The sequence below is a fragment of the Abramis brama genome (genome assembly GCF_963993115.1).
Source record: "Abramis brama genome assembly, chromosome: 16".
In the NCBI taxonomy this organism is placed as follows: Eukaryota; Metazoa; Chordata; class Actinopteri; order Cypriniformes; family Leuciscidae; genus Abramis; species Abramis brama.
The window spans coordinates 22,490,826-22,515,060 of NC_139978.1; the positions used below are offsets into that span (position 1 = coordinate 22,490,826).

The window sequence follows — 24,235 nt, forward strand, 5'->3', positions numbered from 1 at the left end:
TTTCCAAGGTTACTGTTGGTAATACACTAAGACGTCATGGTTTGAAATCATGCATGGCACGGAAGGTTCCCCTGCTTAAACCAGCACATGTCAAGGCCCGTCTTAAGTTTGCCAATGACCATTTGGATGATCCAGAGGAGTCATGGGAGAAAGTCATGTGGTCAGATGAGACCAAAATAGAACTTTTTGGTCATAATTCCACTAAACGTGTTTGGAGGAAGAAGAATGATGAGTACCATCCCAAGAACACCATCCCTACTGTGAAGCATGGGGGTGGTAGCATCATGCTTTGGGGGTGTTTTTCTGCACATGGGACAGGGCGACTGCACTGTATTAAGGAGAGGATGACCGGGGCCATGTATTGCGAGATTTTGGGGAACAACCTCCTTCCCTCAGTTAGAGCATTGAAGATGGGTCGAGGCTGGGTCTTCCAACATGACAATGACCCGAAGCTAGGGCTGAACGATATATTGTTATCGTATCTATATCGAGATATGAACTTTCAAGATATTACTATCGAAAAAAGCAACGATATAGACGATATAGATTTCCCCTCTCCGCGCTCGCCCTGCATACAACTCTGGCAGTCACAACAAACATCAGTTTTACGAGTGCCCTTGAATGCACCGCTAAAGCCAGCGCGCACACACTACCAGGGACGTGGGAACTATATTGTGAGAGGGGGGGCGGCGTTTCCATGGTGACGCGTCATTGCTTGTCACGTGACACCGCAGCAGCAACAGCGCTGAATGAATGATGATCTGCTTTTGGGCAATTCCGCGCAAAAATGTCACATCCATAACGCCAACTAAATACAATGGCATTGTGTTGGCGTTATGGATGTGACAGTTTTGCGTGGAATTGCCCTTTTATGTCATTTTTCCTTTTTTATTCAGAATATTCACAAATGTGTTAGCTATGGCATGAAATATCTGATATTCCGATTGTCAAATACATGCAAGTGGAAGTATATTGTTGTTTAAACACCTTTATAACGATCGTGTTAGTTGAGCTGTATGCGCGATGGGCGCCGCCGTGTTAGTTTGTGCCGCAGACGCAGGTCAGAGAATCGGATCTGTTGGATTTACAACCTCTATGTTTACAACATGTGAATTCATCCACTTCTCCCGAAATACTTAAAAGTAAGTGGCTGGTGAACTGGGAATAGAATAGAGTAAACATTGAAGTTACTTACACAATGTGTATCTGATATGAATAAAACGTGTCGAATTATAATGGAAAGGATTATTATTACCTCTTCCATAGACATCAGTGTGTATTTTACAAACTCTAAATGTATTGTTTTTTTTATTACTTACGTAGTCATATCGTATTGTATCGATATCGAGATATCTGGCATGAAAATCGAGATATGAAATTTTGTCCATATCGTTCAGCCCTACCCGAAGCACACAGCCAGGATAACCAAGGAGTGGCTCTGTAAGAAGCATATCAAGGTTCTGGCGTGGCCTAGCCAGTCTCCAGACCTAAACCCAATAGAGAATCTTTGGAGGGAGCTCAAACTCCGTGTTTCTCAGCGACAGCCCAGAAACCTGACTGATCTAGAGAAGATCTGTGTGGAGGAGTGGGCCAAAATCCCTCCTGCAGTGTGTGCAAACCTGGTGAAAAACTACAGGAAACGTTTGACCTCTGTAATTGCAAACAAAGGCTACTGTACCAAATATTAACATTGATTTTCTCAGGTGTTCAAATACTTATTTGCAGCTGTATCATACAAATAAATAGTTAAAAAATCATACATTGTGATTTCTGGATTTTTTTTTTAGATTATGTCTCTCACAGTGGACATGCACCTACGATGATAATTTCAGACCCCTCCATGATTTCTAAGTGGGAGAACTTGCAAAATAGCAGGGTGTTCAAATACTTATTTTCCTCACTGTATATTTGAAGTGCAAAAGGTGTTTTGACTGCACCATTTAAAATATTCCTCAAAGCGATTTAGATGTCATATCTCATCTTTCTTTATTTTGTGCTGCTGCTCATTTTTCAGCTCTGTAGCCTTGAAATGCAGAAGTAATCAGAACAGCACTGACCACAAAACTGCCATAATATTCTCAGTGCTTAAGTATCAAGGGATTCTATCCTCCTTGGTCTGACTTTGTCTTGAAGTCTACTTTTTCCAATGACCATTAAAGCCCAGTGTGACAGGAATGCAGGAATATATTCTAGATCAGGGAGAGCTGAATAGCAATCCTGAACATTAATTTCACCTAAACAGCTTTGCATTGTGGGTGCTGCCTTCTGTGTTCATCTGAGCAGAGCTGACTTTGTGTGTCTGCAGTATTCTGCGAAGGCTTACTGAAATCAGTTATGAAAATCATAATTTTGAAATGAGCATTGTACATGTCTGCTGTAGAAATCCACAGCAGCAAGAGATGGAGGGATAAAGAAAACTCATAACTAATAATGTGGTTTGTGTGTGAGCTAATGGACAAGGAACATGTTCCAATATTAAATGAAACACACACTGTTTGGGAGAAAATTAAAGAGCTCTGCTTACAGGATCTACTGATCTGAATGTTCACTGCTATTCACAGTCTCTCTCCACCTCCGACCAGGTGTTCGTGTGTGTGTGTGTGTGTGTGTTTTTTTTTGTGTGTGTGTGTGTGCCTTTTGGCTCCTGTATAATGAGTCTTTAAGTGGTGGGTGAATGGACTCAATGTCCTTGGAAAAGAAGAGCTGCAATTTGCAAGTCAGAGCAGAGACTATACAAACAACCTAAAACAGTCAATTACTGCCTTTGTTATCACACAATATTAACCACAGCCAGCTGGAGAGAGAGACACCCTAGAAGAGGAAAAAGAGGGAGTGAGAGAGAGAGGGATTGGACATCTTGGACATCAAGAGAATAATAGTAATGTATAAATGGGAACGGTTGTATGCAAATTAAACCGTATTATAGTTTTAAATTGATCGGGACCACAGACCAAAAAGCACATGTAAAAAACATTTCAGAAAATCTTTAAGGTGTAATATTACTACATAAAACTGCACTGACAGGTGAATTCATAGCAGCAATATTTTATCAACATTGAGGTCCATTATAATGGGTAGATGAGTAATTCCCTTTCATATATCTCAGATATTCTTCATGCTTTCTCTTGGCCTCTCGACAAGGTCTTATTATGAATATTATTTTAATTCATACTGTTTAAAACAGAGCAGAAGGTTGATAATAGTCAAGGTTGTGAAGCACTTCTGATTTGTCAGAGCAAAACTAGCAGTGGAGCACAGAACCTTGATTTTAGAAAATTATTTTAAACTATTGTGGTAGATTTTTCCCTAAACCTAACTATCTGGGTTGTCTCCAATCGACGTTCCCTTCCTACTCTAAGTCTACCTGGGTCGTCTCCAACCGACGTTCCCTATATAGTCTACCTGGGTCGTCTCCAATCGACGTTCCCTAATGTCTCCAATCGACGTTTAATATATAGTCTACCTACCTAACTAACTTTCCCTAACTAGCTTTCTTGCTGCGCAGCAATGATCGACAAACAGACTTCAGCAAATGTCCTTTAAATGCTTTAATCACGGCCGGAAGAGTTCCCGAGCAGTTCTCAGGGAATCTCTCCCAAGAAGAAGCAAGGCTGGAGGATCTCAGACAAATTCCATTGAGAATCCCACCAGCTAAAAGAATACAACAGGTTTTTTTAAAGAATAAGGAGGTATGGCAAAATGATATGAATTTGATTGGTTCTTCATATGCAAACCCTTCTGTTACTAGGTAAAACAAACTTTGTTTTAATGATTACTTCATTGTTAATCACAAGGTTCAAACTTAGTCATCGGTCTAGTTTCATTTCCCATATTTGCTATTTTTACACTCACACAACCAAAGTAAAAGGGATATGGCAACACAACATACAACATTCAAAAACACAGGACAGAATGTTTTAGTACATTGTGTTTCAAAGTGTTATCATGTTAGGCCTAAAAAGAGAAATAAGGTTAGATGTTAGAAACATGGTTAGTTTAATATACAGTTTACTATTTTATCTATAAAAATCCACCACACTATATTGCAAAGTTAATACAAGTATTTTCATTTTCAATAATAAGAAACATTATTGCTTATAATGTTTTCTCTTTCTTTTTGGTTTGTGTTATTTAATTATTGGTGCTCGCAAGGCCTCCAATAAGGATTGCTATTGCTCATACTTAGGGTTAGGATTTATTTTAAATCGATAACTCTATGTATTAAACTTTGGTGTTTGTGCTATGGATATGAATTATACCTATAATCATGCAAATTGAGGAAACAGACTACTGCTCAAAGGTTTGGGATTAGTAAGATGTTTTTATGGTTTCGAAAGTAGTCTCTTATGTTCACCAAGGCTGCTTTTATTTTAATCAAAAATACATTAAAAGCAGTAATGTGAAATATCATTGTAATTTTAATTACAAGTCACTTCACAAATCCTTCTAATATGCTGGTTGGTGCTCAATAAACATTTCTTCTTATTATTATCGATGTTGAAAACAGCTTTGTTGCTTAATCTTTACGGAAATACATCTGAGGAACTTTTTATATATCTTTATCTCTCTTTTCCCCCTAGCAATGAAGGCAGACCGGAAGCGTTTGAGGTTGGAGAGGACTGATCTCGTGAATCAGATGCAGCAGCTCTACACAACACTGGAGAGCCGTGAGGAGCAGCTACGAGACTTCATACGCAACTACGAGCAACACCGAAAAGTATTTTTCTGGCATACTCGCAGGTCTTATGCATTAAAACTTGCACAGCAACTTTAAACATGCATAAATTCATACACAAACTTGTTTGTGTTGTAGGAGAGTGAGGATGCAGTGAGAGTCTTGGCAAGGGAAAAGGATATGTTAGAGCGGGAGAAGTGGGACCTACGTCGACAAACCAAAGAGGCCACAGAACATGCAAGTGCACTCCGCTCTGCACTGGACCTGAAAGAGAACAGGATCAAGGAACTGGAGGCTGAACTAACTATGGTAAGATACACATCATTTAGAAAAACAGGATACCACACATTAGAATATCCTGCTTCTTGTCTGCTGAGTGGGTTTATAAATATTTGAAATGCGTGTTTATCTGGTTTCTTCAAACTATCTGTCAACTAGCTCAAAAACTTTAGTGTTGAGTAGTGTATGGGTGCTTTTGTTTACGTGTGTGTTTCTTTAACAGATGAGTAACTTTATGGCTCAGAAACTAGAGAGTCGCGTGTTTGTTCGATCTCCAGAAAGACCAGCATCACCTAAAACCGTGTCGGTAAGATCAGCCAGGCCTGTCACTCAACCCCAAGTCCCTCTTTTGATTGGTCTGCAGTGTTGACTCCCTCTCTGATATGCACAATTTAGACAATGTTATTGGTTGCACGTGTGTTTTGTTTTGAGAACAAACACGTTGTGTGTATGGAATGGAAAAAGCATGTGCAGTTCTGTTTCCTTGCTGTGAGTATCAATGTGTTTGTGTGTTTCTCTCTGCATGCTAGTTTATTAGAATGTTTAGAAACTCGGGAAGCATTCTAACCCAGTGATAATGGAGAACATGGCAGTGGTGGTGGTGGTGGTGTTATTTGCCCAACATGGAATCTGCAGGTTTTAGCGCACCGATTGTGGGAACAGTTGTGCAGAAATGTGCAAAAATTATTTACAAATGGTATAATGTATTAAACAGTGCTGAGAATTCACTTTTATTGTTTGCCTGTTTTTATAAGAACAACATAGATTTAAATATTATATATATATATATATATATATATATATATATATATATATATATATATGTATATATGTATATATGTATGTATGTATATATATATATATATATATATATATATATATATATATATGTGTATATATATATATATATATATATATATATATATATATATATATATATATATATATATATGTGTATGTATATATATATATATGTATAGTCAAAAGTCTTTGGCACGTTAGTATTTTCACCCCAAAAAATGGGTTTAAGCCCGTTATTTATATATTTTTTGTAGCGTGTCAGTAAGAAATACACACATTCCCTTTACCATTCATATTAATAATCCAGTGAGATTTTTGTATGCACAAGGAGTCTGACAACAGCCAGTATGATCTGATCTCACCAACATCGAGTCCCATAGAGGACTCCCAGATGGACTTGATGATGGTGAGATCAGATCTCTGTGTGGAATATACCGGCTGTTGTCAGACTACTTGTGCATACAAAAATCTCAATGGATTATTATAATTAATGGCAAAAGGAATGTTTGGAAATGTAAACTGATATTTCCTACTGACACACAACAGTGTGTGTATATATATGTATATGTATATAAATATATATATTTAGGGATGCACCGATATGAACATTTTGGCCGTTAACGATAACTGATAATTCTTTATATTTGACAGCCGATTACCGATATATTGGCCGATAAATCTAAATCCAAATTTTTTGATAATTTTTGAGAGAATGATTGCAAAAGTCCCACCATTCAAATCCATGCACTGCACATGTTGCACTTTACTAAATTTTCCTTCTTTCCAATCATATTTCAAGCAAATAAAAACCATCATGGTGAACAGTGAGCATCTGAAGTGTATATATATATGTGTGTATATATATATATATATATATATATATATATATATATATATATATATATATATATATATAGCATAAAGCTTCTAAATGTGTTTTTTTAAATATCCGAATTCAGTAGACACGAACAACTTGAAGATTCATGGATATTTATTGGTCAAAAAATGTTAAAACAATGGGATTTAACACATAAGGGGGGAAGAAGGATGTAGAATTTTGACAAGTTTAGAATTAAACAAGTTTAGACATATGTAGTATTTTCTGCAGAGTTCTGTGTGGGCCTATTAATAACTTGTCTGTAGCTCCAGACTGCCACTACTGTGAAACGTTTGGAGCAGTTATTCTGGGCAGTACTACGCATTCATTTTCACACATTTTACACTTGTTTACAACACTCTCTGGACAAAGAAGTGGACCTAATTGAATTAAATCTGTTTGTGTGTTCCAGGCAAAACAGTCTTTGGCTACTCTCACTAAGGATGTTCCTAAGCGACATTCGCTGGCCATGACCACGGAAACTGTCGTCAACGGCAACCAAGAGTGGGCGATGCATGCAGAGCTTCCTCTGACTGCGGCGATACGACAGAGTCAACAAAACCTTTACTACTCAATGGACAGACAGGGTACATACAGTACACATTATGCATACAATGACCTGTCTTTTTAAAGATCTGAACAAGCTGAAATTACCCGAGTTAAAATCAGCCTCCTAATTCTGAAACAAATTCACTGAATCAGTCATATGTTTGTGTCTGTTAGCACTGAAAGCATCACCATGCGTTTGCGATGCTGATGGCATCAGCATGATGTCATCAGCCGCAGCCAGGATCAGTCCGTGTCACTCGAAACAACCGTCTGTCATCTCAGACGCCTCAGTAATGGAGGGAGAGAGATCCTCAACGGCATCCGATTCACCACGACACAGAACACACTCCCTCTGCAATGTAAGACACAAACACAGAATTCAACTCACTGTGACACTCATTGCATTACAAAAATACACAAACGTGTACAGTGGTGTGGCATGATACTGTCTACCTGATACCCAAATCTGAAAATACATATACATTTACATTTATTCATTTAACAGACTCTTTTATTTAGAGCGACATACAAATGCGAAATATATAGCAATTCATCACAGAGCCAACAATATTTATAGTATACTATATTAAACAATATTCATAGGTTAATTGAATGGCTAGATTAGGAAACAAGCTAAAGCAGAGGTGAAATGCAACCTTTTTTTGTTATAAATGCCTTGGTTTAGGTTGTGAAGTGTTTAATTGTTCAGAAGAGGTGTGCAAAATATGGTGTTACTATTATTGCATACATGGTGTTAATTAGTAATCTAGTTATTACTATATACTATCATCATTATTATTATTATTATTATTATTATTATTAATTTCTATTAATTCAATATTTTTAAAAATGTTATGTGCAGAATGCAATGTGCATATATTATTTACTCAATCAAAATTTAAAGCTGCAGTCCGTAGTTTTTCCTCTTTGTCGCCATCTCTGTTTGAAATCTGCAATTGCAGTTATTCGCGGAATTATCAACTTTACGTGCGTTGTGCCTCAGCATGGCACAGCGCGGATGAATCCAATGTTTTGAGGAGAATGTGCGGTTGTCAATCACCGCGCTGGTGGTGTGGATACTGTCATTTGGAATCACAGATTCTACTTTTTGGAAGTATGACCAACATAAGAATTTTCACCGTAAAATGTCGTCTGAAGAAGTAAGTAACATCCACTTTTGTTCTGACCAATTAAGGGAAAAAAGTATTGCAGTAAATCGCGCCGATTAAATCTGACGATTGCTTATCGTATCAAGTCAAACCGTGCAAATTATACTTTATTCTCAAATTGTTAATGTTAACAACATCAGCATTGCGTAACTACATTTAATGCCCTTTCGATATTTATCCTTGTTTTCGCATGGGCCGGTTGCAGTCTCTTTTTTTCTCTGAAGTCTTTCGCGTTTGTTCGGGTGAATCTCCAGTTGTCACTGGTGATTGTCGTTTGAACCTTTCTGGATCCGTCATCAAATTGATTTTAATTATATCAAGTGCTGTGAGAAAAGGCTATAAATCTCCACCTCCAACATCCTCACACACAATATAGCCTACTAGCCGGGACACCTTCTTTATGTGTACAGATGTGACGTAATGACGCAAAGACATGCTCGAATTTCTCGGGGAAATCCACCAGTACCACTGAAATTAAAAACATTATTACAAGCTTACCGTTTTGAATCGAGCTAAGGCAAGCAGATAGTTTTGAACACTGGCTGGTTATGTATCACCTTTACTTCTATTACTTATTATTTCTTTCTTTGTCCCTGTCTCTAGTCTCTAGAGGATCTAGAAGAGCAGAGACGCAGAAAGAAGAAAGAGAGGATGGGTCTGGGCTCTCTGTCGCGGGTGTTCGGTCGAGGAAAGCAAAGAAAGTCCCTGGACCCCACTCTGTTTGATGGTACTAATGCACCCGACTACTACATAGAAGAGGATGCTGACTGGTGACGCTGCTGAGAGCCCCGCTACTCATTTGTGTGTGTGTGTGTGTGTGTGTGTGTGTGTGTGTGTGTGTGTGTGTGTGTGTGTGTGTGTGTGTGTGTGTGTGTGTGTGTGTGTGTGTGTGTGTGTGTGTGTGTGTGTGTGTGTCTGTCGCTGCCCCGTCTTTATGAGCACAAGCTGACTGTTCAATGATTCCAAACTGTGCCGCAGTAGAACCAAACCTCCCCTGTGTGTGTGTGTGTGTGTGTGTGTGTGTGTGTGTGTGTGTGTGTGTGTGTGTGTGTGTGTGTGTGTGTGTGTGTGTGTGTGTGTGTGTGTGTGTGTGTGTGTGTGTGTGTGTGTGTGTGTGTGTGTGTGCACGTGTTCATTTTTTACCCACTTTAGCATCTCACTGGAAACTTGAAGGACTGCTGAATGTGAAATAATAGTCATTGTGCACTCAGTGCTTGTAAATGTTTCCAGATGCCTTTTTATATCATTTAACGCTCATTGTCTCAGCTGTTTTTAAACCTGTGTGTTAAACATATTGATGGAGCTCTCCTGTAGGAAGTCAGCAGGACCCTCCAAAAAAAAAAGGATGTGTGCCATTTCACACTGTGATCTAAAAGATATCTATTCGTCTAACTGTAGCATATTATGATATTTGGATATTTGATGTAGTTATGTGACTTTAGTGAGCAGTGGCTCGCCCTGCCTTTCCCACAGGAGAATTTATAACCACCGTAACACACACTAACTCTGACAAATCGCTTCACAACAACACTAACCAGGAGGCAAAAAATTATTTGAGAACAGTGTGGAAATACAAAACTCAGATCATTGGTTATAAAAGCTTGGGATAGTTGTCATGGAAATTATTACTGTACCTTAAATAAAGCAGGGTATGACATAGAGCTCCACAGTAGCTTCCCATGCTGCTTTCCAAATGAGGAATGGATTGCCTTTACAGGGCCTTTCACCATTCAACGTTGTAATTATAGTCTCTTTTTTATTTTTCTGAAATCAGTGCTAGCTATCATTCAGTGGCAGATTCTTACCATTGTGTACATTTCAATATTGCACTGACATGAAATGAAGAAATAAACAAGTTTTTTTTAGAGCATGTAGTGTGTTCTTCATGAGCTGGAGATGGAGAGACGGCTCTCGTTTCCCCTGCTGTGTTTTGGCTCAGGCTGGTGCTGAATAGCATGGAACTCTAAATGGCATGGAAATGAAAATGGTAATAAGTTATATAACTACAGACTATTTTGAAATAAAATCAAAAACACTGAACAGCGTGTGGCTGAGTTCTTTGCTCTTTGTAATTGTGTTTTGGCACTTTGCCTCCCTGAGCTTGTCTTTGGCTACCTCATCTGCCTGATGGATCTCAGGTAATAGAGTGTGTGTAATCATAATTAACTCATTACTAAATATGCTTAACCACATGGGGCATTTATGTGTGTGTGTGTGTGTGTGGTTGCTTAATCCATTTGTTCTTTTTTATCTCACTTTGAAGTCTTGATGGGAGCTCTCAAAGTCAGTTTGGCGCATTATGAATTCTGTATTGTTTTTTCCTCTGCAGTGCCTCGTTAGCTTCTGGTGATGTGCAAGCTCCACAATCCTGATAATGAAGCACTATTAGAAAAGGGGGGAATACAGTTTAATATATGGATGGCTTGTGTAGAATAGATGAGCAATCTCAGGCAAAACCAGGTTAGACGAGCTGTTTACGTCTTTTCTAACAACATTTTCTCTTTACAAGCACTTAGCTGTAGCCATCTGGTTTGTCAGTCATGAATTTATAACCTCTGGACCCAAACCCTTTAGGTTAAATCTAAGCAAACACTGACAGGATCACCCATGGAGGCTTGGGTTGGTTGAAGTTTTGGAGGCGGTTTAGTACTGCCGTCTACTGGTAAATCAAGATGCTTTAACAGACGTAGTAGTGGTGTTCAACAACGTGATATAAATGGAAAAAAAATGTACTACAAGACATTTATATAACTTAATATCACTGAATTAATACATTTTGTATTTATGGTACCGTGAACACACCTGTCTTTACCTAAGAAAACACGATGAATATGCTCATATTAGAGAAAACCTACTCGCATTTAAGCCCCGCCCCTCTGCCGTCATCCACCAATCTAGACTCCGACAGTTTATCAAGCCCCGCCCGCCTCAGTGTGAGCCTATCAGAATGCGAGGAGCAGCTGGATCGGCTTCAGCAGGTGGAGCTCGCGCGGACGGCCCCCATGTGTCGTTGGCGTGCAGGAACCGTGCAGGCGTGGCTGGAGGTGATCATGGCTATGCCGATGTACATACGGGCCTGTTCAGACAACGTTAAAAGTGGGAAGGTAGATGTGTGACCTTGTATTATACAATCTACTCTTATTATACATAAACATGAGGCTATAATTATCATGATTAATGATCATATCAGCTCTGAATACTTTAGGCTATTTTGTGCAGAATGTAAGAATCCCACATTAATATCGGTGTGTTTTGTTAGGTCTTATTAGTTCTTACAGATGAGGACCTAGAATTTGTTTTGGGTATCAGTAATTCAATGCACCGCAGAAAACTCCGTCTGGCAATTGAAGACTACAGGGATGCAGAATCAGGACATGGGTGAGACATAAATACACCTTTAGTCATAAAAATTATATCATAGAAAGAAAGGACCCCTGCAGATCCTTATTGCTCTGTGTCAAGGTGACACTTAAAAAATAACACAAACACTGACCTTTCTAAAATTGTCAAAGTCAAGTGATGTGACTACGCAAAACCATAATGCACAATATTATGTTAATAATTCATGATATTCTTGAAAATATCATGATGTACATGTACTTTTATCCTATAAAAAAGATATATTCAATAAAGTTTCAAAATAATACTAGATCAATACATGTTAAGTTCAGACTACAAAATTTGTGGCATAATGTTGATTACCACCAAAAATAAAAAAGGCTTGTCAAATATTATCATTTTTAAAGCGTTTAAATAACTTTTTCTTGTAAGTGGTATATTTTTCTAAACCATATGAAACCAGCATGAATAAAAAGCATTTTAAACATTTACTTCTAGATTTTAAAACTATTTTCCTTTTTCTTTATGGTGGCCATGTGTTTCAGCCTTTCTAAAGCAGCTGATCTGGATCATCACTGGGTGGCTCAGGCCTGGCTGACGGATGTGGGTCTCCCTCAATATTCCCAGTTCTTCCACACTCACCTTGTGGACGGACGTCTCCTGAGTACACTCACACGCACCGACCTAGAGAAACATATGCACGTTTCTAAAAAAGCCCACCAGAACAGCCTGCTACTGGGAATACAGCTGCTACACACGCTCAGCTTTGACAAAGAGGTAAAAGCACACACATAAACCAGAAGCTGCAATCCTGGCAATTCCCACAGGCACCAAACCTTACCAAAAAGGAACAACAACCGTCACAAACACACATCAGAAAAGCCCAGTTTGGAAAAACAAAAAGTCTCTATAGTAAGCTAATGAAGCTAAACAACAAATAACCAAATACTGTTTTGCTGCAGATTTTGCAGTCCAGACGATTTGAGTGTGAGAATCAGAACACAGACCCTGTAGTGTGGACTTGTCATCGCATCATCAAATGGATCAAAGAGATTGATCTGAAGGTACCAAAGAGAGAGAACAGCAATGCTAACAGAGAAAGTGTAGGTGTTGGTATGTCTCAAGACTCAAAAGAAAAATGTATCTTTGTATTTAGGAGTTTGCTGACAGTCTTCAGAACAGTGGGGTTCATGGTGCTGTCATGGTTTTGGATCCCTCCTTCAGCTCTGACACCATGGCAACAGCTTTATGTATTCCAAGCAACAAGCAAATGGTCCGTCATCACCTCAATGAAGAGATGAAGGCACTTGTCAGTGCAGCCAGGTAATGCACTGTTAGTATTGAAGTACTGTCTAAGAACACTACACAATCATAATAATTGTGTCTTTATATATTGTAAAATCAAGAGATGAAGAGACAGTCGAGTGGTGCAGATTTCTCAACAGATGTCTGTATCTGCAGGGCAGGGCTTGATCAGGAAGTTGAACCTTTGGGGACTCCACCCACACTCCACCGACAAAGTTCTCTAAGCAGCTCATCACCCAGTTTTCATGACGATCAGCAGTCTTTAAGGAGGGTGAAGGTAGAAAACTAAACCTGAATCGGAAATTTTTGAATCTCATACTAACTTTAGGGGGGAATCTTTTGAAACCTGTCAAGAACATGTATGGATGGCAACATCAAAGATAGAAATAATTAATTATAAAAGACAATAAAGGCCCGTTCACTCTAAGAATTATAACTATAACGATAACTATTAGCATCCACACCAGCGGATGATATCGCTCTGTTTATTCTTAGCGCGCACTGCAGTTTTGTCGTCTGTCGCTTTAAATTCTTGAGCTCTTTGAAGCAGGATATATTCTGATTGGTTGTGAATGTTTGTGCCGTTCATCAGCTGGGGGGGAAATAGTTCTTAAAGTGATTCCAACAATATTGTTTCTCTGTGCTGTTATCATTATACTTGTGGTCGGGCCTCTGCTATTGGTGTGAATGAGCCTTAAATCATATTTTTTATGACATTAAACTCATTACATTTAAGTACCTCCACCCCCAAATATATATATTTATTATTTTTTTAAATAAAAAATGGATTGTAGTATTTTTATTCTGTCATCATTTACTCATGTTGTTCCAAACCTGTATGATTTTTTTCTGTTGAACATAAAATAAGGTATTTTGAAAGAATATCTCAGTGTTTTTTGTCCATACAGTGGAAATCAATGGGCTCGAATGTTATATGGTTCCCAACGTTCTTCAGAATATTTTATTTTATGTTCCGCTGAAGAAAAAAATGAATACAGGTTTGGAACGTAGTAAATGATGTTTAATTTTTAGGTCAACTATCCCCTTGAAGGGTTAGTTCACCCAAAAATGAAAATGATCCCATAATTTACTCACCCTCAAGCCATCCTAGGTGTATATAACACAATCGGAGTTGTATTAAAAAACATCCTGGCTCTTCCAAGCTTTATAATGGGAGTCATATACACCTAGGGTGGCTTGAGGGTGAGTAAATTATGGGATAAATTTCATTTTTGGGTGAACTAACCCTTTAAATGTAGCCATTTAAAGGACAATTCCAGTGAAAAATGAACCTAGGGGTATTTAACACATGGTTACCGAGTCGATCGTTCCCTGCGATGCGTTTTCATGAAAATCGAATGTATAGAGTTTTATCTTTAAAAACAGTATAGCTCACGAACGGCGTCGATAGGATAGATGGTCGATAGGAGTTACGTTTGTGAAATCTAACGTAGCACGGCGTTCGTGGCTCGATTAGTCGAGACTGTTTTCCAAGATGGATCCTGGATGTAAACGCGTAATGTACTGTCTTTATAAAGTATCTTCTTATTAAACTGTCTGTACTTACAAAGTTCTCAATGCTTCGGTTTGTATGTAAGGACCCTCATTATGTTACCGTGTTAGTGTGAGGCTATTTTGAGCCTTGTTAGTGGTATTAACTAGCGATTTAATTTTACTTACTCTATGCCCCATATACTACTGCTATGAGCTAATCTGTTTTTAAAGATAAAACTCTATACATTCGATTTTCATGAAAACGCATCGCAAGGAACGATCGACTCGGTAACCATGTGTTAAATACCCCTAGGTTCATTTTTCACTGGAATTGTCCTTTAACACTTTATCCTTTGCATAAATCTCTTTGCACAACCACTGTGTGTTCTCTTCTCAAGGTCTGTGCTCTTTAGTTTCCTTTGAGTGTAGTTCTCAGTAACAATGCACCCTCAGAGAGTGAAGATTTGTATTATTGCTTGAATAATTCTTAAAAGTCAAATATTTGTAGAACCAGTGAATCAGAAATCTGATGGATCCATTTCTTTCTGCAGCAGCAGCTCGGTCTCAGCCCAAAGAATTTCACTGGACAGAAGATCAGTCACCAGAACAGGTCCGGCTCTTTTCCAAGGAATGGACTTCAAGAGGTCTCGCTTCAGCAAGAGCGTTGCCCAGTTCGACATTTTTCTGCTGCCGAGCTCACTAATGTCTGAGTCTTTCTCCTGTCTAGACTGCTGTTGAAAAACATGACACTTAAGGCTCACAAATGGAGGGATTTTCTTTTCTTTTTCAAGGTCAACACTGAAGAAATCTCAAAGAAAGTTCACATTTTCTGACTCTGGACTCTCAGTATGCCAGAAGGGGCCTTGGCATTGTTTTGTAGACCTTATGTTGTTGTGAGTGTGGACTCATTTGTCTCAAAGTGAGATAGAGTTAAGCATCCATTTGAAAGAGCAACATTTATTTATCCGTTTAGATGTTTGATGAAATTATAGCTGACGTTTGTGTGGAAATTGGAATTTATTTCCATTAAAATGAATATGTTTTACATTGAATTTTAGCTGTTGATGTTAGATTTAAAACCACAAAATACTGAAGATTAGAATATGAAATGTCATGTTTAATAGTACATTATTATTCGAATAGATGATTATTTGAATTGAATAAAGTTCAAATCCACTGGGGTTCAAATAGTCATGTGGTTCATATTACAGTAAATGATCATGAGGATCATTGATGTCAGGTGATTAGCAGATCCATAACTAAAGGTTACAACTCATGCTTTCCCAATCACAGTGCACAATTTTTTATAATATGAAATTTCTCTTTGAAGCCCATTTAAAACCCAAACGGTTCAAACCTGCTACTTTTGTGTCCTAACTGTAAATCACCAACCTCATGCATAAATACTGTAGTTAGTATATACTAACTCCAAGGTCATGCACATTGGTAAGTTGTAGCAGAGGTTATTCTAATTGTCACAGCAAATGTGCAAAGATCAAAGATATGACCGTTTCTGAAGCAGTGTAAGGTGCATATTTATATAGAGTACAAGTTCTCCATTTAAAAAATGGTCTTAAATTTTATTTTGTATTCATCTTTATGGTACTTTTTCCTTATTTTATCCTAGGACATTAAGACAAGAAACAATTATAAATTATTATTTATGAAAAAAAAAATTAATTTGTTTCTTTGTTGTGTTATTTTTGAGTATTTCTTTCACATTTTTCTAGCATCTGTTACACATCATACCTGTAATTCCCACAATTTCCCCACACAGGATTAATAATGTACTTAATTTACTGAGAAAAAATACGTAATACCTATCAGAGCACTCCTTATTCTGTTTACTATAAACGTTACATGACGTCCCAAACAGACAGTTATGAGGAAGCACCTATATGGTCAACCTTTGCCCAACATCATTAACATTGCCAGAATCACAACTGCCCATAAAGTAGTTAAATATTGTTGAGCGTTTGTTCCGCTCTAGGGATTTATGTTTGGGTGAACCTTGTTTCGACACATTTATGTGGGTGCTGCTGGTGATTTGACGTACACCACCCTGACTGCCGATTAGTGTGATTAATAATGCTTGTATCTTAAAACCTGTAGAAGATTAGGTATTTCCTGAGAATCATAAATAAACTCTGTCAGAATGCCAACACATCGACAGTCTTCCTATTTTACCGTTAGGGTGAAAATATTAAAAGATGAATGAAAATAAGATTAAGACTTGACTGCTTAAGCAGTTAAAACTGGAAAACTAGTTTATAGTTCATGATTTTATTTCAAAATAAAGTTTCTCTGTAGCCTAGGCTACTATATATGACATTTTTATTTTTATTCACTCTGGAATCATGCATCAATATCTGTTTCACTAAAAGTTTCAAAATGTGGTTCTGTAGTTTTATGGATCATCACTGCCAGGGGATGGGGAACTTTTTCCCCTCAGAACACATGGGCGGGGCAGGAGCCTGAATAGGTATGTTAAAGGGTTAATTTGGACTCTGTAGCTTACTATATATGAATAATAATAATAAATAAAAATAATTTTAAAAAATCACTCTGGAATCATGCATCAATATCTGTTTCACTAAAAGTCTCAAAATGTGGTTCATAGTAGGCGATATATGGACCATTACTGCCAGGGGATGAAGATTGGAGAACTTTTTACCCCTCCGAACACATGGGCGGGGCAGGAGACTGAATGAGTCTGTTAAAGGGTTAATTCTGGACTGCAGGGACAGGAAGATGTTCATATCTGTGAAACTTAATGCCATATCGCTTTAAGGAATTCAAGTTTAGCTTCTTAAGGAATGTTACAAATGCTCTGGTATACGTGTGCATCATTGGATTAAACGTGGTTTCATCCAGGATTGAAACGGACTGGATAAACACAAGGAAGGGAAGTTTTCCCGGTAAGACTCTTTTAGTGAACTTGAAGTTTTGCTCGTTTTCCTGGTATGTTTGTTACTGTAAATATGGTTTATATCGCGTTCGTTTTTTAGCCACGTGTTGTGCGCAACGTGATTTGTTTATAATTTATCTTTGCCTGAGAGGGTTTTTCGCCCTGCAGTGTGATTATTTTGAAAAGAATTGTTTACATTAAGTTGAATTTATGTCTTTAATGTTTGCGTTAAAGATATTTAACTCTTCTTTATTTTGGGGTTTTGTAGATGTTTTACTCTTTTTATTAGTAGTATTCTCTGGTAGATTTTCGGACGTTGATGCTTAAAGGGACAGTTCACCCTCATTTTTTTTTTTTTTTTTTTTTTTTTTTGCCAGTACTCGCCCTTATATTTTTTTCAACCCCTATTCTTGAGTAGTAGCCTACATAAATAGAGATGTTTGGCATGAGTTGTTGGCACTGACAGCCTTGGGGCCATTAACACGGAACACGCTTTTGTCTTAAAAATGCTGCATGGTCTAGAGACCTTTTTCTTTTATTTCAGCTACTTTCAAACTTAAATTTGTGTGTTTTTTAGAACACACTGTGTAGAACTTCATTGTTTTTCTATGTAAAAATTAGCTTAAAGACGTGTTTCACGTCTTTTACATTAGATGTCATTCTTAAAAACGCGATCGCTCAAGTTGAAATTCAACTTTAAAAGTTAGCCTAAACTTTTTTATTATTATTCCACTAATTGCGTATTTAAATGTAATACCATGTTCTGTGTTAACAGCACCTTTTTTGCCTTCTGTGAATGATGAAATGTGAGGTTAGCCTATTTCCTTCCTTCTAAGATACTTTAGATTAATGTATAATAGGGGTGTCGCTTAAGTTTCTGGAACCCTGTAGCCTACAGTTTGTTTCCTCAAGCTACCTCAACTGTAAGCTTCTTCCCTGTTATGGTGCCCCTGTGTAATGTGAATTTATGTGGCACTATTTTTTTGTGTCTAATCTTGTCTAAGTGGCTTTTGTGAGAGGGGGAAATTCTTGCCATTCCTCCGCGTAGATTCACTATCATAATTTTATCTGGTCTGCATGCGTAGACGTGCTCAGTAAACTCAGTTTTCGGTCACGTACACTTTCTAAACTTTGCTTATGCGTCAAGGAAATCGCATTCAACAAGTCAAAAGTCCCGGGATAAAATTATGCCTGCCATTGGAGACTTTAATCACCCTGCAAGAGTACAAACACAGAGCTCATGAGCAACTGCCCACATTTTTCCATACACACATCTTAAAGTATAAGTCACTGCTGAAGGAAATAGATTCCACCATAAACTACCTGGCTCTACATGTATGATTTACACTGATCTAAGACCATGAATTAATATTGCTTCCATGCTGAGAAATTATTAATTGTGTGGTAAGAACGCTTATCCCAGACCTGCCTGTACAGATAACCAATACCAGAAACTGTGTAGGCATGACACAGCAGAGTTATGATGTGCTTTCTTTAGTGTGTGTGAGTGTGTAACTATGAAACAATAACACACTGTCAGTAAAGAGAATTTAGGAGTTTTTTTTTTTTACTGGCTGCCTTCATTCCAACGTAAACCTTTCAGAGCAGAGATGAAATTTCACCAAAGTCTGTGTTCCTGAACTCTCTCTCTCTCTCTCTCTCTCTCTCTCTCTCTCTCTCTCTCTCTCTCTCTCTCTCTCTCTCTCTCTCTCTCTCTCTCTCTCTCTCTCTCTCTCTCTCTCTCTCTCTCTCTCTCTCACTTCACTCTTGAATTGAACTCTTTCTTCCATTTTCTTGCACCTGTAACTAAAGCTTGGCAGGCGAGACACTTACTTAATCTCATGGAAGTCATGCAAGCCTAACATGTCTACCAATGTGTGTGCAGACAATAAATATGGTTTGATAAAAACTTTATCACTGCTTAAACACAGGCCGAGTGACTGCTATGTTATTTTCACAAAAGATTTATGGAGGGACTGGGCCTGGATCTTTGACGTTTATTGATTTAAGACTCTTTTATGATAGTCTGATTATTCAATCACATTTTGATGTCCGATGATTCACCCTTATTTGATTTTCTGTTCACAGAGCGGGTCAGTGCTCCAGAAAACAAAGTGGAAAATGAGATAGGTCAACTTTTCAGACATTTTGAAAGGCACTGGAAGAAAAAAACAACGTGTCCGGAGGAGATTCAAGTCCATGGTAAGGTTTGGAAGCATGTCCTACAGCGACCAGACTCCACCCAGTCCCAGTAGGACCAGCGGCAGTAACTCTGGGGCACAGTATGCTACCGCTGCGCTGGGAGTGGGCCTCATCGCTTTGGGGATCGTCATGATTGTGTGGAGTGTGGTGCCGGCAGGGTCCGGTGGGAACAGTTCCAGACCAGGCATGGAATCCACTCAAGTTAAGGAGACCTCGTCCGTGGCTTTCGTCCTAGTGGGGGGAGGAGTGGCGCTGCTGCTGCTGTCTGTGTGTCTGAGCATACGGAACAAACACCGGGCGGACAGGGGACAGGAAGCCGGCAGTACACTCGCTAACACACAGGGGGAGGAAGCTACGTGAGTACATATTGTTAAATACACACCCAGGTGAAATCACATTCATTCACTTGATGATCACATTCATATGATGATATTTGCGCCAATTACGTGATGTTTTTATTCTAATAATTTATGCAAAAACATTTAAAAATGCAATTTATACATATAGTGACTTGAATACACTTCTTCTATGTTTTTTTTTTTTTTTAAGTTTCTGAATTAAAATAAATGTTTATTTATTTTTTGGGGAAGTGTGAAGTCATAAATATCAGTTTGATGCAACCTCCTGATATCATAATGAAGAAAAAAGTCTTAGAGTCTTTAAACATAAAAAATAAATAAATAAATAATAAAGTACTTTGGCATAATCTTCTATTATTATGTCTTAGAAAAAATATTTTAACAAAATTGCTTCACTGCTTATTAATATTTGACAAACTTTTTTTCTGCCAAATCAATATCATGTGGTCCAACCAACATACAGGATAAAAGACCGGCATGGTAAACACTATGGTAATTAAAAATGCTTTACACAGAAAGGAATTAAAATAATAAAAAAATAAAAGCAAGGGAAATTAAAACAGTTATAAAAGGAATTAAAAGAGATATAAAGATGATACAGTTATAAAAGGATTTAAAAGAGTGAAAAGATGATACGTGGATAAACTTCTCATCTGGTAAAACACTGGTGTATCATATTTTTAACAGCTGCTTGTTTTACTGTGAGATTTTCCCATGTTGATTGCACTGTGTCTGTGGTGTTCTTTCGGCACGCCTAAGTAATCTATTGGGCGTCTCCAATTAATCAGAATTTTCCCTAAAATTGGACAGGAGGAGCTCTAGGAAAGGAATCAATCCAATCCGCACCCCAAAGATTTGTTCGGAGGCTCTAGGACTTACTCAAGTCCGCTCCCCACAGAACAGATTTGGTCCTTGACCTCAAGTTTCATATTAAACTCACTACTCTACCACAGACTCAGGTCATCAACATGGTTTTATCTCTCAATTTCCCAATTAACATTTCATAGGAAATGTTAAGATAAAGAGGACCCTTTATGACTGTGTGTCAAGGTCAGTAAGTCTGTTAAAATATCATATAATTTGGCACGGTTGGCTCAGGTTGTAAAATGTCTTAATAAAATGTTTTGATTCTCAAAAAATGTATATTATTTATGAATTAATTTAATTAAAAAATAAAATATAGACAAATATTTTCACAAACTGTTAATATGTGCTGTATACATTGACATTCAAAGTGGGAAAAAATACTTTTGTGCCACATGACTTTTTTTTTAGTTAATAAATTGACATTTTTATTGGAAATTAATCAAGGTTTAAAATAAATAAATAAACAAGAACATTATTATTTATTACCTTTCTGTTTAAAAGTTTGAGGTCAAAATGTTTTTGAAAGAAGTCTCTTATGCTCACCAAGGTTGAATTGATTTGATTTAAAAAATACAGTAAAATAGTAATATTGTGAATATTGTTACAATTTAAAATGGCTTTTTTCCCCATATTTTTTTATTTACATTTTAAAATTAAATTCTTCCTGTGATAGAAAAATTTTCAGCAGTCATTACTCCAGTCTTCAGTCACATGATCTCTCTCTCAAAAAAATATCATTCTAATATGCTGATTATTGATTATTGAACGCTTTAATTGATCAATTTAATGCATTCATACTGAATAAAAGTATACTGAATTAAAAATAAAACGGTAAACGGTCTAAACGGTAGTGTATGACAACCTAAATTTGCTGTGTATGGTTGTAAATGGGCGTTTATTTTTGTATCTAGGATGGATCAGAACTTCATGGTCCCCACTTATGAGGAGGTGGTTATGAGTGGCCAGTATCCCATCACTCAGTCCTCTGAGCGACACAACAGCGTCACGCAGCTGCCAGCCTATGAGGAGCTAGAGGAAGATCAGCACGTCGTACTGGATGGATCCAGCCCAGCACGCAGACCTTCATCCCAAATCGACCCCGGCACTGGAGCGGGCGGCCGCAGAAACAGCCGTCCCAGTCGCAAGCTGATTCCCCTTAAAATTAGACGCATCAGATCGGACAACCTCCGAAGGAAAAGCTTAAGCGATATCCAGCAGAGCAACGTGTTCACCATCGAACCTCTCACTCCGCCCCCACAGTATGATGATAAAGACCCCCCACTTCCTCCTAACACACAACAGTGAACCGTGCTGGAGGTTTACACTGACATTGCAGTGTCAAAATGTGATGAAGTGCGTCTACCTCCTTTATGAAATACTACAGCACTGAACTGCATACTACTCCTCTGTATAGGATGTGTCACTATCAACAGCACAGAGTTCACAGTGTTCTGTAAAGGTGAAGAGCCTTCAGGATGTCTTCCTGTGTTGGTCGTACATTTCCTGTTTAGGAAAAAGAAAAGAAAAACCTTGACTAAAAAAGCTGTTTGGAATAAAACCTAACTGGATTTTTGAAAGATGTTTACTGAACAACTGCTGGTTTTGATATAGGCTGGTCTTGTTATTGCCGTTAAACTTGAAATTCAGCATCCGAGCTGCCCAGAACTTTATTTCATAGGACGTCCACAAGAACTTTCGAAGTGATGTCAAACTATAAACTATAAAATGTCACATCAGCACTGTTGCGTTTTTGCACTTACGTTTGTGTGTTTGTCTGGTGTGGAAGAGGGCATGTGATGTTTTGTAAATTTTCCATGAACTTTGTTTTAGTTTGTGTGTTGGCTTTAACTTTCTGTTTGTGTGCAAGTATGATTGTGCTTAGTGACCTTGTTGCCGGAGTGACAAACTGTGAGGTCATCCGTATGTGCCTCTCCTCATGGTTTATGACACAGAGAGGTTCTTTGACCCTGCAGCTGCTTTATATCACTCTCTCACCAACGCACACCACCAGACACTGAGAATTTCTTGTCTCCTTTTTTCGCTAACTTGGATACACAAACACTCAGTCTTTTCATCCCTTTATTTTTAAATTTCAGAGTTGATTTGTGTGAAGACAACTGTGTTTCTCATAGGGCAGCTGTGGCATCTCCATGCTGTGAGGTCCAAGCTCCCCATCATCTGTTTTAGGCTAGCATTACTCCTCTAAACACTCCAAGATTTTCACATAAAGACACACCCGTAACTGGTTGTTATTGAAATCAGTGTTTCTTTTTCTGGAATTTTTGCTGATGACACTGCAGTTTAAGACGTGTGGATGGAAAATGTTGCTGAATTTCATGTGCTATTTAATGATGTTATTTGTTTCTTCTGTAATATTTGTTTTCGTTTTTCTGTGTTGGAATATTCTGTTTAGAATTGTAATCTAGTATGGTATGAGAAATAAAAAAAGGTTTGGCATGTAGTTGTATTTAATTTAAAATATAAAAAAAGATATATAATATAATAAAAATGGTACCCTGCTTTAGATATTATGTTGTCTACAATTTATGTTGCACCTACATTCCGACTAATTCTCATTAGAGTATTAGTAGACTGTATGTATCTGGCACTTTGATGGTCATCCAACAGACTTTCAGTAACTTTGCAAGTATATGTCAACTTCTTCTATACCTAACCCCTTATTCTACAAACCCTAGCCCTACCCCTACTCCTAAAAGTCTATTAATACTGTCAGTGCAATTTTACTTATACAGTAGTTGACAGAATGTCTAAAGAGTACCATAAAAATAAGTGTAATCAGAAAGTATTTGTCATGAGGGATGCTGATAACTTAAATATAAAGTGTGATTGAGTAAGAGAGAATAAATTCTGTCATCCAGAGCATTACCTCTATTTTAGAAAGATTAAAATAAAAATGTTGATTCATTGTAGAAATAAACTTAATTGATACGTTTTGAATCTCTGTTCATGATTTATATTACCCAAAATAAGATTTTTTTTAAACTTATTTATTCATCCAGTAGGTGGCAGTGCATTCATTCCAGAGTAACGCAATCAAATGAATTACTGTGTGCTGTGACACCATGGTCAATTTTAATCCGTTTCTCCTTGAGAAACAAATGGTATTGTGGTTCTATCTGCCAGCCACAGCAAAAGCCCCATACTCACAAAACAATTTTATTTTTTAACATTTGGAATTTACTCTAAAATGTCCATCTAGAATTAATGTATTCATTCAATTCACACCATGACCCTGACATCTGTTTAGTGGAGAATGATTCATTCTCTTTCGGTTCACTATACAGTTTGTTCACTGCTTTGTTCATTGATCCGCATAGATATGATTGATCCGTACTGCAGGATTGGTGATTCATTGAATCATTCACTCAACCGATTCGTTCGTGAAGGGCG

The 24,235-nt window shown here is 37.7% G+C and overlaps 2 protein-coding genes across 6 annotated transcripts in view; both read left to right on the forward strand.

Moving 5' to 3' along the window:
- Positions 1-16,648, forward strand: part of kazna (kazrin, periplakin interacting protein a) — a 44,445-nt gene extending 27,797 nt beyond the window's left edge. For 2 of the 5 annotated variants that reach the window (XM_084087325.1, XM_084087327.1), the window contains 13 exons: positions 4,581-4,717; positions 4,814-4,984; positions 5,178-5,261; positions 7,045-7,219; positions 7,356-7,540; positions 8,954-9,077; positions 11,249-11,454; positions 11,610-11,728; positions 12,235-12,466; positions 12,652-12,753; positions 12,846-13,012; positions 13,151-13,271; positions 15,040-15,669. In XM_084087325.1, coding sequence (XP_083943451.1) covers positions 4,581-4,717; positions 4,814-4,984; positions 5,178-5,261; positions 7,045-7,219; positions 7,356-7,540; positions 8,954-9,077; positions 11,249-11,454; positions 11,610-11,728; positions 12,235-12,466; positions 12,652-12,753; positions 12,846-13,012; positions 13,151-13,271; positions 15,040-15,198 — 1,982 coding nt within the window. In that variant the 3' untranslated portion in view covers positions 15,199-15,669. Of the gene's footprint in view, positions 1-4,580; positions 4,718-4,813; positions 4,985-5,177; positions 5,262-7,044; positions 7,220-7,355; positions 7,541-8,953; positions 9,078-11,248; positions 11,455-11,609; positions 11,729-12,234; positions 12,467-12,651; positions 12,754-12,845; positions 13,013-13,150; positions 13,272-15,039 lie in introns of all 5 variants that reach the window. The other 3 variants (XM_084087326.1, XM_084087329.1, XM_084087328.1) reach the window with 2 other exon arrangements.
- Positions 16,649-17,221: 573 nt separating this feature from the next.
- tmem51a (transmembrane protein 51a) lies at positions 17,222-23,299 on the forward strand. The gene is made up of 3 exons (XM_084087209.1): positions 17,222-17,406; positions 19,485-19,954; positions 21,736-23,299. Exons 2-3 carry the CDS (start codon positions 19,596-19,598, stop codon positions 22,127-22,129), a joined length of 753 nt encoding a protein of 250 aa, XP_083943335.1. The 5' UTR covers positions 17,222-17,406; positions 19,485-19,595; the 3' UTR covers positions 22,130-23,299.
- The last annotated feature ends 936 nt before the right edge of the window (positions 23,300-24,235 follow it).